The 14,066-nt window shown below is 37.7% G+C and overlaps 1 protein-coding gene across 3 annotated transcripts in view; it reads right to left on the reverse strand.

The window, feature by feature from the left end:
• LOC124309076 (potassium voltage-gated channel protein Shaker) overlaps nt 1–9,344 on the reverse strand; it is a 259,541-nt gene extending 250,197 nt beyond the window's left edge. The window contains exons 1-3 of one of the 3 annotated variants that reach the window (XM_046772329.1): nt 9,225–9,344; nt 7,991–8,278; nt 6,152–6,662 (exon numbers count right to left, since the gene is read on the reverse strand). In XM_046772329.1, coding sequence (XP_046628285.1) covers nt 6,152–6,315 — 164 coding nt within the window. In that variant the 5' untranslated portion in view covers nt 6,316–6,662; nt 7,991–8,278; nt 9,225–9,344. Of the gene's footprint in view, nt 1–6,151; nt 6,663–7,990; nt 8,396–9,120 lie in introns of those variants that run through there. The other 2 variants (XM_046772328.1, XM_046772330.1) reach the window with 2 other exon arrangements.
• Nucleotides 9,345–14,066: the final 4,722 nt, after the last annotated feature.

Genomic DNA, 14,066 nt, shown 5'->3' on the forward strand with positions numbered 1-14,066 from the left:
TTTCAAAATATTTCAAACGATTCGACGCTGACTTCCGTATCACATAAATATTCAAAGTGTAAAAACAGCAAACAGAAGTATAAATTATTTCGTTATAAGAACCGATCCGAGAACAATCGGTACTAAAATGAAATATTTTAGAATTTTTCAAAAATTTCACTCTTCAAGTCCGATATCTGCTTTCATAAAAGAAATTTTTTTTCTCAACCGTTGAACATTACTCTGGATCAAAACACATAAAAATTGTCAGTTTTTCAATACTTGTCCTCGATTAAATGAACTTTTCAACGCATTTCTGAACCTTTGTTTACAACACCGAAAAATCCGTCAATATTTTCCAAACTTTTCCATTTCATATCGACGAACCGATCCAAAGCTAACGTCTGTTTGCCTAACGTGCCAAACGTAAATAACGCATTGACGTGTCAAACAAAAGGTGGAACTATGTGTACATAAAAACATGAATATTCATAAATAAAAACTCGTTGCACGAGAAATTGATTTTATTCTTTTTTTTTTTTGTTTCATTTTATTATTGGAGCACTACTATCACCCGAAAAAAATTTCAAGAAAATCAAAAAAGGTGAAGCCAAAAAATCAGGGGTTGAATTTGCACGGAATGCCCCGTACAACATACATCGACGCTATCTCAGTCAATCCTTTCGCCATTGTCGTTGGACTATACGGGGGGTGGGGCACCCTTTATTCTGACCTTCATATTTCACTACACGCTCCTTTAGGTATATCCTCGAACCGAAGAGTCTGACGGTGAAGAAAAATGACGATTGCTCAAGAAGCACTATGTTCTGGGAAGCCATGGCATCGCTGAGTTCTTTGCGGAAACCGAACCACCGCCCCCCCGTTTCTGCCGGGGTGGGCAAACAGAGAAGGATTTCCGGAAATGGAAGTGCGGGGCGGCTGAGAGAAACCCTCTTTACGCTGCAGCCAATATCTTTGGGATTTCATCTTTTATACGCAACCTCGCCAACGTTTTTTCTGCTTTGACACACACGCGAGAGAAATTATTTTCTAGAAATATGTTTTTATTGTAGTACCGTAGTCCTCGGCAAGAGGATAATTCGATTCGTTTGTTTTAACCTTCCAGTTTTTTTTTCTTTTTTTGTTTTTTTTTCTCTATCCAAAAAAAAATTAGAACCAATCGTGTATTTTAGATTTATATTCGATATCTCGATATTATGCAAACGGGAATGAAAAAACACAACGAAATTATTTTCGTACATGGTACTTCGTGAAACTATGAAAAGCACGAATTTGCACTGTTAAAAATGATTGTGAATTTTCTACATATTTACTGTACAATATAGTTGTCAGATTACGAAATCAGGTTGCAAATTTACAAATTTGGTCCAGCGACGTAAAGTATTATGTATTTGCCTTACATTTGCGATAAAAATGTTTGATTTTATCAAAATTTTATAAGAAAAACGCAAGAAAGTAATTTGACTTTTATTACAATTATTTTCTTGCTCAAAATTCACTGAGATGGAATTACCTAATTTTTACCAAACTGTGAGATTCTTATCATCGTCTATAAAATGTGACAAAAAAACAGATTAACTTTAAAATTGACCAAATGAGAAGATAGACACTGACTCGATGATTCAAAAGCGAATGCTGCTTTATTATGTAACATGAATTGGTGAAAATTGAAACTTTTTTCACTGTACGATTCACCGTCACTGTGATCGATCAAGATCAGGATGTATATATATATATAGCATTGATTTTGCTGTATTCATTTAAGCACGCGCTTAAGAAGAAAAACTTTTTCACAATCCTGTCAATTTTTCTCATACTTTAACATCAGCAGGCTGAATTTTTATGCCAGGTTCAAAATCAATGAGAGGATAAACCTTTTTATGTAGAACCTCGATTAATTTTAGCCACATCTTTTAAAGCTCTGTTTGATGGACAGTTCCAGACACTTGATTTGACAGATAGATAAAATTTATCGTTATTTTAGAGTCCTTCAGCCACACTCAAGGAGGTTCAACACTCGTAAAATACGTTCGCTCGTATAATTCGGTCGGTTCAAAAGAAAAATTCAATCTAAACAGGCGAGAAGATATTTCCCAACCGAAGAGTCAACATCACGTAGTCGGAAAAATCAATTCAACTAATAAGCTGGAGAAAAAAAAAATAATAATGATAATCACGAAAAAATTTTAACAAATACATCGTGTATCACAAAATCGCTTGTGAAATTTCTAAAAACTTAGTGATGTATTTTTGAAGGTATAAATCTTTGAAAATACTTTTTGCATTCTTACCATGAGAAAAGAGCTTTTTTGATTGCCGCACGATAAGTTTTGAATTCTATTTACTCGCGAACCAACCCACTAAAATTCATGAAACTTTTTGTAAAAACAATTGCACGGTTATTTTTTCGGGAATTTCAGCAACGTCGTTATCGATAGAGGTGTCGAACCTTCTTAGAACAGTCACCGTGATTCGACAATGATTTACTTACTTCTGTAATTACCATCCACGTAACCGATCAAAGACAACACTCTTGTTTCCGGGTAACACAGAGAACGGGAAACTCCCTTGTGCTTCAACTGACTATGTAATTAATTTCCTATCTCTGTGTGACTTATTGCTAGCGTTAGAGAAACGGCAGAACGATTCCGTTCCAAGCGTAAACCAATGTCAAACTTGCCGAGCCGTAGTATCAATTTGCTCAGGGTACTGAATAAACTCGACCATTCCTGTTTCATTATAGGTATACTATATGGTAATTAAGCATTCTAACTGAAGATGGTTTCTAAACCAACTACGAATAGTATAGGAAGCAGTCTTATGTTTATTCGATTTCAAAATCAAAGCAAAGAGAGTGAAAAATTTATAACTTTACAAATTGAAAATTTCAAGTGTTTCGCAATGTCGAAGACGGTGAGAGAATTTTTAAATCAAAACTTATATCGGCGAAACATGAGCCGAATATCAATTGGCTTCGCGTCAGATGCGAGGGCAAAATTAATTCAGTTGGACAAGCAATTACAAACAGTGACAATTTTTTAACTATCAAGTTATATATCAGAGACCGTAAGTTTTCCCGTAATCAAGTTTAAACTGGTGGAAACAATGCATTCTATTTTAACGTGGAAGAAAGTGCTGAATATTTATTTTAGAATGCTGATTAAATTTCAATGATTTGTGATTTATAAATTAATTCAGCTCTTGGTAGCTCAATTCATTTCAAACGAATTTTGAACACCGTGGAGTCCTTTAGAAAATGACAAGCTAATTTGAAAAGCTGAAAATTATTTGATACGCGCTACGAAAAAGAAAAAATTCTATAACGGTTGTTTGACAGGGAATTAATCGTGCAGGAACAAAATTCATTAAAATTCACCACAATTGGTAAATAATATGCCTGGATTACTCGCAGCACCGAAGCCGAAAAAGATGCCAAAACTTTGAGAAGGTTCGATTGCAATTCAATCAACTTCCAAACTCCCGTAAGACAGTCGAATAGAATCCACTTCCGGAAGAATATGCACCAAACTCAATATTTTTAAACTCTTGTAACTTTTAGATGAGCGACCTGAGGTTACGTTACTTTATTAAGGTAACTTTATAAAACTGATACTCGACTTTATCTAATTACGTTGGTCGAATTTTTTCACCACTCTCCAGTAATCACAGTATTATCGTTGAAATTTTTTATCAACTTGAGTTTGTTGTCTAAGGAAGATTGAAGAGTGTTATTCGAATCCAAATTTCTGCATTTAAATCTAATGTAAAAAATGTAAAAAAAGATAGAGCCGACACATCAGATAACTGAAAAATACTAAAAAGTTGGCAACATTTTATTTCAATTTGAATTCCGTTTACTTTACATGTATTATAATTGAATAAATGACAATGAATTGAATTGACTACTAAAAAAGAAAAAGAAAATATTTTTCAGTAACTTCGTTGAAAATAATCCTGTTAGTGAAATGATCCATCATAGAGCGAAATCGAACGAATATGTTATACTTTTGACAATTTTTTAGCGATTTAAAATGTTATCGATATCCAAGCTTTCGTTTGTAATTTCACTATTTTTTGTTTGTCTATTTCTTGCACAAATCTTCGTGGCTTAACAATACGATAATTTGATCAAAACTCAATTTACGATTATCTCGTAATAAAGTTGAAATAAAGTATCGAAATTCTACCAACTACCCTCCTTGACAAAAATAACTTCATTTGCATTGATATTGCATATTTCAAGCTGTTAAAAATACTGTAATTTTTTTATTCTTACAGACACTTTTTTCTTCGTACTCCGCAGCCCGAACATCGTGATAATGGGTTCAATGCATTCGCGGCAACAATCGAACATTCGATAACACCAATCAAATCTTCTGATTACGGCCACGAATACCAACATGAGCGGGGAATTGTAGTCAATTCAGTTGGTGGTTGACGCACCCGCAAATAGCCGCCCTTGCACCACGCCGATGTTGTTACAGACCACCCTTCCCTCCTGGCTGTACGTAATTTAGATATTATTGTAGTCAATTTTCGGATAACACACGAAGTGAAACCAAAATTTTGAACTTTGGTTCCGCAACTCGGCGAAGCAATATCGAGTAACAAATCATCTTTGAAACTAAAGGGGAATAATTTTTTTTTTCAAAATTTACATGAATATCGCAATCGAACAGGCGAGTTCAAAAAACTGAATAGCTGCAACAGCTGTAATCGAAGGTAGAAAAAATCCAGCTACTGTACAGCCTTCCTCGCTAAAGAATTTTTATAATATGGGACCAGTCATTTGTAAAGTTATGCCTGGCACGTAAATGACCAGGGTTATTCGGGTCATTCCCGGTTAAGGGAATAAGGCTCTTACATATTTGTTATGAATTCAGAGATTCATGAGAGCTATTCGTCTGAAAATTTCTGGAAAGTGGATTTTCCCCTTACCTACATAAAAATAATTTTTATATTTGGCATATCTCTTTGAATGTCATGAAATATTATCTTATTTTGAGTAACTGAAGAACACACGATAATATCGTTTGCAGTTATTTTTGGATGTTCTTGAGTGCCGGAAAATTGATACATTTTCCAATAGAGTTTTGAAAAAGTGCCTCATACAACCCATTTCGAAATGTACGTGAAAATGTTAACTGTGACATCCCTTATCGTATCCAGTCTGGAATATTTTTCCCACAAGAATATCAATTGTTATTTTTTTTTTTTTTTACCATTATTTTCTTACTTACCAATAATGGAAACTATGAATGCTTCATTATATTCAACCAGTCAATTCATATTACAGATTATCAGTGAAATTGAAGAATTTGTCTGTTCCAATATCCGCCACATGGGATCCGCAATTTTCGAATCCAAAATTTAAACATCAGACTGGAGTTCAGCGATATTGGAAAGTCGATTATTCTGCAAATTTCAATGTGAATCTGTTGATATTTGCATTTGATATCAGCTGTATCGTACCGACAAATTAGAATTCCGAAATATTACAGAAGTAGTAATTTGAATTTGGATTTGCTGAAAACATTCAAAATATCTATTTTATAGGGATTAGTCAAGTCTTAGATTAGTCTTAGACCCTTAGGGTGAGGGTGAAAGAGTAGAATGGCTACACAACAAAAAGGCCAGAAAGTCGAAATTGCAGACTCGAAAATTTAAATCAACAGCATTCATCACGAATCGAAATCTGGTGACAGCGGTGGGATATGAATTGTTCTTTCTTCAGTTTCTTCGACTCTGATAATTTGTTCAATCATTCGATTTGAAACGTAGAAAGATAAACGATATATTCTTAACCATTCCGACGATTCAATATTCTGGCATTTCGTACTGTGAAATTTCCGCATTTCAATTTTCACAACAAACTTCGACTTGTTCCGAATTTCGAAGTTTAACGCATCAGATTTCCGACTCTTCTATAATTCGATGTGACCATTCTACGTGTCGACCCGCACCCTCGGCGCTGTTTCTGTCCCTCATTTCTCTCGGTTAAATTCTCCTGACAGCCCAATTCTCGAGGTCAAGCACCTCGCGGGGGCGTGCGAACAAGGAAAGGCGGAAATGAAACCGGAGGTGGCACGGATAAACGAATGCCGGTGCGCGGATGCACATAAAGAGAGGGGGGGGTGGGACGTGAACTCACTGGTTGAGGTTCCGATCGTTGCTTCCGGTGGTCGCCGACGCCTGCCCCCCGGACGCCCCGCCGCCCCCCGAGTCGTGGTGTCTCCGTTCCTTGTGGACGATGCCCATCAGCTTCATCCACGGGTTGTTGGCGGCGTGGCCACCCATGCCGCCGCTCTGCCACATGGCACTCGCCAGCCTCGCTGCTTTCTTGGGGGCTCCGTAGGAGCTCCCGACTCAGCCTACCCGGGGAACCGATGAGGAACCCCTTAACGGGGCTCCCGAGGGAGGTGGGGGAGGCTGAGGGGCTGCTGGGGGTGGCGCGTCGTGCCCTGCACGACCCCGTTGGCTCCCAAGGCCGCCACTCGAGGACCTCGAACATCTAACCTATATGACCGCTCCGCACCGCTTCCCTCCCTCCACCACCCCCTCCAACTTCCGGCCTCGACGTTATCGGGGTTACACTATCGCGCTCCGTCTTCCTCGGTCTTCTCTCCGCAGTACTTCTTCGCACAAATTTCGCGCACTCTGCACTGCCAACATCAGATCATACACAACTTGCCGAATCGGAGGACGGCGGGGAAAGAGGGAGGGGGGAGGGGGGGGGTGAACCAGCGGCAATCGGATATTACGACCATACGAGCGACCCGTTCCCCGATTTCTTTGCCTCGATCTGATGGAAAAATTTATCCTCGAATCGACAATTGCGCGAAGGTTACAAATTACTTGGAGCGATAACTGAGACTTGATTTTATCACCGTGTAATGTTCTGATACCAACCCTCTCCACCCTTCATGCCGGTAAGAGAAAAGAGTTTAACCTTCGTCTCCTCGCCTTTTACGGATTACGGTGTAGGAAATATAATGCTTTAATATGGATAATTGTATTTAGTGGATGAGAAAAAAAAATAGGCATCCCTGATTGCACTTCGGTGTTGGTACATGTATTGCGATACAGCTTTTTTACCGCCTTATATTTTCCTTTCCTGTGTTTAAAATTTTTTTAAATTTTTATGCCCCGTTTCACGTTGATCGCAGTACAGAAAATCCAATTTAATACGTAATGTGGATTCATAAATTCCTGGGATGAGCGAGAAATATCCGTTTTCAAAAGGAAAGAAAGTTTCGCTTGGGAATACAGAGGTATGGGAAATTTTATAGATACACGATTTTGGGCACCATTTTTGTGCTTGGTAATAATTGTGATATCAGTTGTCACGAAAGTCGGTTTTTATACTTCGAGTGGTGAGTGACTTTTTTCAGAGATTGAGGAAAATGCAGCGAATTTTAAAATCCCGAGAATAATGCTGTGATTGACGTGAGACTCAACTGATGTCTGTATTCTCGTTCGTTTTGATGGAAAATTTTTCTGTCTGAAGTAGTAATATTTGAGTACTATGAAACGATTTTTTACCTACAACGATCAGCGCAAAAAAAGAGATAATTTAAATCCGCGTAAAAGTGATCGTATTAAAGAATTACGAAGTTTGACTGAAACCTTTATACACGCAGAAGTTATTCCTCTTCCTCAACGGCACTTGAAATTTCTATACCCATTGAATAATCAAGCAATTGATCTTCTCTACTGCCTCTGTTCCGATCTCTGAAATTCGGTAAAAATATACAAGTGTATTACTGCCACCGTGCTGTAGACGGTATATACACACAAGTCGCTAGCTGAGAATTAGGTCATTAATTAATCCGTTAATAACGTCAGGGTGAAGAAGATTGGCTCCGAATCGTGATACTCTCCTTGAAACGGAGAACGGGTCGCTCATTGTCCGCAGATAAATAAAGGGAAAATAAACAAGGGGCGAAGTAAATAAAATGTGAATATAAATTCCAGAGATTGATTTCAATACATCTGTACACTTTCACTTCCGGGTTACGGTCGAAAAACAGGCACCACCTCATGTACACCTCGGGCTATCGCTGGTTCCGAGTAGCACTGAATGGGGACGGTACTCTACAGGCACTCTGGACGAAGGCCTTCCGCCTGTCCATCAGTCCCTCCGTCACTTAAGGCTCCGAGCACCGCGGTGGTAATTGCAGCCGAGATCACGTCACGATACTAATTGCATCTTGAGGTCTAGTGACCGGGGTCACCGGCAGTTACACTCGTCGTCGCCAGCCATTCGTCGTTTCGAGGACTGTAAATGCGAATAAGGTTGTAATTCTTTCCGGAAAATCAACGGTTCGCACGAGCGGTCACAATACACCGATAGATTTCCCAGAAATCACGCGACACTCTACGTAAAGGGGCGAGAACACGCGCCAAAACACGAGGAGGTCGACTGGAAAGGGTTGATAACTGACGACAACGGCAACTATTCATTCACGGATCATTGGGATTGAATTGAAAAGCTCGTAACGTTTCAAATAGTGTACGCTGATTTTTCGATTCTCACTGATTAATGAAATTAACAGAGTAAAAGAAACCAGAAACAACAACAATTTCTATCCCACCGCTGTCACCAGATTTCAATCGCGCCTGACGATTAACGAAACGAATGAAATTCGCAAATAACCGTGAAACTGATTGGAAATAATGACCGATCTATTTTACGAACGTAAGTGATTCGAAAAATTAGCGAATGAACAGTCACAGCATCTACGAAATTGTACATCGTACATGGTACACCGCGATAGGAAGTGAAAGAAACTCGGACAAGTCAATTCCTATCTCACCGCTCTCACCAAATTTCGTTCTAACCTGACGTTTAGTGAGTTGTAAAAAAACGCGCGATGAATCGTAAAACTGAATCATAAAATAAACTAAGCAAATCATCGCGTCTCGCTGTCTTCCGATCTTGCTGGATCAGTGTTGGACGAGTGATTAATAAACTAGTCAAAGTAAGAGAAAAAAAACTAAAATTAAAAAAGGGACAATCCGTATCCCACCGCTGTCACCAGATTTCGTTAAAGCCCGCCAGTGAGTCAGTCGAATACAATTTGCGATATATCATGTAACCAAATGAGGGAAGTGGATTACCCTTGAGTGAGAAAAAATCTCTGACCCGATGACTATCGGGGAACCTTGTGCAGGTGGATACGACAAAGGGTAATTTTTTTAGGGACGGATTATTCCGAGCGTACAAAGGAAAAAGCTCGCGGTCCGGCGCGTGTTCTCGGGCAATAGCTGCGGTTCGACGGGGATCGACACGACGACCGGGTTCGCGGAGAGGGTCTCAAGTCGGCGGCACCAGGCTCTCGGGTCCGGCACGGTGCCACGGTTTCGCCTCACTGCCGGGCTCACTGCAGACACTGACGCACCGCACCCCCACCCTCGTGGTTCACCAGGCGTACGGGACGGCAGCGGCCCCGGCCAGCGCCGAACACCTGCGCCGTGCTCCCAAAGCGCGGAACCTCCGGCAGCCCGTCTATATAGGCGGGGGTGGATGGTGCAGGAGGACGATGGGGGCGGCAAAATCCACCCCCGAACCCCAGGAGTTGTAATAATTAATCGCGGGTCGTTGGCAAGTCGTGCCTCCTACCCGTGCGTGCATGTCCGCAGCGCAGAGTCTCGCCGTTTTACATCTGCGCTGCGTATCGCACGCGTCGGAATTTGCCGGATCGAGGCGCGGATGCGTGCCTCTGAGGTGTCTGTGGCAAAACTGAGTTAAGAGGATTCGTATCCTGACTAGGGACTGAGAACGACCAAGAGTAATCTATTTTCGATTAACCCTAGTCCGTCGCACTGGATGAAATTCATCCCAAAAGTGTTTTTTTTTTGTTTTCTTTTGCTGCAAAAATTAGTTATAAAAATCTAAAAATGTCTAGGTATTTTTTAAGGATCGCAGATAAAGCTGTCTCTGTTTTCTTAATCAAAATTTATCGTTCAAATATTGTAAAACGTCGGAAAAGTTAAAGAGAGTGTCAAAAATTTGGAAAACCATTTCCACGACTAAAGGACTCTACGAGGAGTTTGAAAAATGTTTAGGGGGTGAAATTCACCTAGGGTTACCGATTAGGGTTAAATCGATTATTTTTACCCGATTGATGGTGTATAGTCGATTATTTTTCCTTACAATCGGTTGATGTTTTTTTACTCCCACGAACGACGCAATGCAGTATGAATTTGTGTGATTAAAATATCAATTGTTATTATTGTCTCACTTGCTAAATACCTATTTTATTTAATAAGTTAATCATAAATGAATATTTCCACCTGAAATTAAAAAAAATTTGAATGAAACTATAAATCATGAAAAAACTTTTCCGCTATTAAGACTACATACTAAAATTTATTAAATTTTAGTTTCGTGTGCACCGTTTCAAATAAAAAAAAAAAACATGAAATAATCGATTAATCGATTATTCTTAGCTTATTGATAGTGGCCATCGCTACTAGAGACCAATGATAGTGTGATGAATTCATTTCTGTGAAGCGGTGATTGGAGAAATTTTACTCACAATCAGTCTTATGCAAATTCGAGAAATATTGTTTCTTATTCAGACGAGGATAAGATGCAAATCACGTGTTTTTATTTTGTAATAACAAGTTTACGAAATCCAAATTACAAATATCATTAAAGTACATTGAATCAGACCGAAATGAAGTAGAAATTAAATTTCAATTTTTGTAAATGAATTGAAATAAAATACGAACAAAATTTGTAATTTGTTTTTGACGGTGCGTATTAAAATACGAATTGGTTAAGTTGAAAAATTGTAATTGGATTGAATTAAAACTTTGATTACACTTTACAAATTGTAATTTTTCCTAGTAGAAAGATCAATTTCTTGTACGAGTTTCAACCAAACTGAAACTAACCACTGAGTAAAAGTCGAATTAATATTTCATATCGGCCTGAATACAAAATAAACATGCAAACTGTAATTTCTTTCACGCTAGTTACAAATTTCCTTGATTTAGATACAATATTAGAATTGAGGTGGAGAATAATGATTGCTTTAGTAATACACCGAACTGAATTTCTGCTAAATTGGTGCTTTGAGGATATCATCCCATGGCGCAATACACTCAATCAATCAATCAATCAATCAGTCTTGATCGGTGCTTCGAAGAGAACGAAACGTTTTATTACATTCCGCTTGAGAGTGAACCGTAAGCAATTTTTTTTTTAGAAGTGGATTTCGCGTAAAATCGTTATTGCACAAATTATCGCTGGGATAAAAGTATTTGACGTGAAATACTGCAGTAGGATTTTAGACTTGACTGAAATTAAGATGAGAACTTTCTCGGGCATTTAAGTGATGAATTTAAAAGCTGCCTAAAAACCAAGATGGCCGCTATTGAAGCATTTGTAATTTCATTTTGAATCAAGGATCATTTTTCACGGATGTAGACGCTCGTAACTTTACATATTTGTTAGCAAGTTACGATGCATTCCGAAAATTATGGTGAAAAATGGAAAAGATAAGTTCGCTTTATTAATAGCTGAACTGAACTTGTAGAAACACCGAAAATGGAATAAAAAATATGCCATGGAATTCAAAATCTCCTAAACTACACGGAAATCTATTCCTCAAGTAGAGTCAAGTTGTTGCTGCATTGTTTGATGAAAAGCCGAAACTTTATATTCAATTGCACTGTTTTTTCAGCCAGCTATTCAATTTACTTCTTATTAAAAAATAACTTCACCTAATCGTACAAGAGGATAATTTTGGAATAAAATATGAATCCGCACAGCTATTGGATGTGCGATGAGTTGTAAAACTTTGGAGATATAGTACAAAGTTCCTTCCAGTAACTTTTTGCATTCGCTGCAAGTACCAACTCTCGTGGAATAAAGTTAAAAAAAAGTTTTATCGCTAGCGGTTGAACTTTTCAACGAAAGCAAAACGCGTCGACGTGCATCCCGCGTGAAAAAAAAAAAAACAACCAATTATGCCGGACGACGAGGATATTTTATTACAGAAACTACGCTAATTAGTTACGGTACGTGAACCGAAATTAAAATGTCCTTATACTAATTGAAAAATAAATGCATCTCGTAGTCTTCTAAGTTTTGCATACTTAAATATGTTAAATGCTGAAAAAAACCTTGACGATTACCAATTTTCATACCATTATTTGTATTTTTTACGTGTCTTGCACAACCATTATAGAATTTCTGTTCAAATCATCAATTGTCAAGATTTTACGGTAATTGCTCGATCACATTACGTAAAAAAAATTCGGGCGAATGGCTTCGTACTCGTTTAGTCAGTGTCATAATTACTGTAAAGTTTTTAATGTAAACTGGACGAAATTTGGGCGAAAAATCAAAAATTAGGTGGAGATGATCCATCAAACTTTCCGATCTTCTTCCGCTTCCGGTTATCAAATAACAAATTTTTGAAGTTTCATATAATTATTTTGTGCATCCTAAATTACAATCTCCATCGATTTGGAACGAAATTTCAACGATGAAGTAATTATCTGGCAAAAGGATGTAACGAAACTTTTCAAACTTCCACTATTTTCAGCTACGTATATTCTGAAATCAAAGAAATTAGGTCGTATCTTCACTGAATACATGATTTTTTGCCTCATTTCGAGTAAAGTATTCTAATATCTATGGAAAGATTGGTTTCGCCGAAAAATATTTTTGTGGATGTAAGTTTTTAGGTGTCAGGGCAGAAATGAGATAGTTTCATCGACCTTTGTACATTGATTTCTTCCTCAGCATCGTTTACAATGTCAAAATTTTTCTGATATACGACTGTTTTCCCCAGTCTCCATTATTCAGACATCTAACAAATCATCCAGCTATGCCTATCGCAAAAAAGCTAACCTTTTTTGTTTACCCGGTAAGTTATGAATGCGCGAACTGTTTTTTTGGAATCAGAGCGAAATCTCTGCAATTTCCGCGAATTTTTTTCCATAATAATTTACACTGTCTTCGGTAAAAATTAATATTAAACGAGACTGTGTATCTTAGACGTCTTTAAGATCTCTTGAAGATGTCTTATACGGTCCGAATCCACACACCAACTTCGCGAATTCGTCTTAAGAACGTCTAATGCCTGAAACTTGACGCATAAGACGTCTTTAAGATGATCTCAAGATGTCTGAAAAACATTTGACTTCTCTTTATTATATCTCGAATCTTTTCAGAAAAAATTTCAAGCCCTCTGTCACCTGTTCTAACGATTTTTAAACCTCTTCAAGACGTCTAGAGACAGGGAAACGTATTTTGAAGTAACGATATCTCGAAGAAGTTCAGAAGATGTAAAAACAGATCACGTAGGAAAATTTACCGAAATACTTATTTCGGACTCAATATTTGGGCCCGGAAATAATCGTGCAGAGGAATCTTTTACTGTTCCGAATTTAAAGAATCCTTGACCGTGAGATTATATCTACTGATTGATTATTTTCTGAGACGAATCTTATCGACCAAAAATGCATTCATTTCATATCTCTAAGAAGAGGCACCGTTTTCATTTACAAAAACCAATGAGTTAATTACGATGCAAAAAAGGTGTACAATGATTACAATTACAGAGATTAGAAATTGATTACAGGGACTACAGAAAGATTGCAGCAAGATTACAAAGATTACAGCAAGATTAAAAATAAATCACAAACGATTACAGAGATTGCAAGGATTACAAAATTACGAAAATTACAAAAAATTACAGGAATTATAAGATTACAAATACATTACAAATGATTACATAGACTGCGAGGATTACAAAAAATTACAAAGATTGAAAGAATTCGAAAAGATTACAAGGATTACGGGGAGAATACAGAGATTACAAATATTACAAAGATTACAAAGATTCGCAGAAATTACAGAGATTACATAGAGATTGCAACACGATGAAAGAGAATACACAAGATCGCAAAGAATGCAAAATATTACAAAAAATACAAATTATTTCCAAGAATATGTGAGATTACAACAGCGATTAACCCCTGGACAAAAACGTATTAATCAAACCTTGAGCCGAAATGAGCAATTACACAGGAATTGAAAATGTCGA

The sequence above is a fragment of the Neodiprion virginianus genome, chromosome 7, assembly GCF_021901495.1.
Source record: "Neodiprion virginianus isolate iyNeoVirg1 chromosome 7, iyNeoVirg1.1, whole genome shotgun sequence".
Classification (NCBI taxonomy): domain Eukaryota; kingdom Metazoa; phylum Arthropoda; class Insecta; order Hymenoptera; family Diprionidae; genus Neodiprion; species Neodiprion virginianus.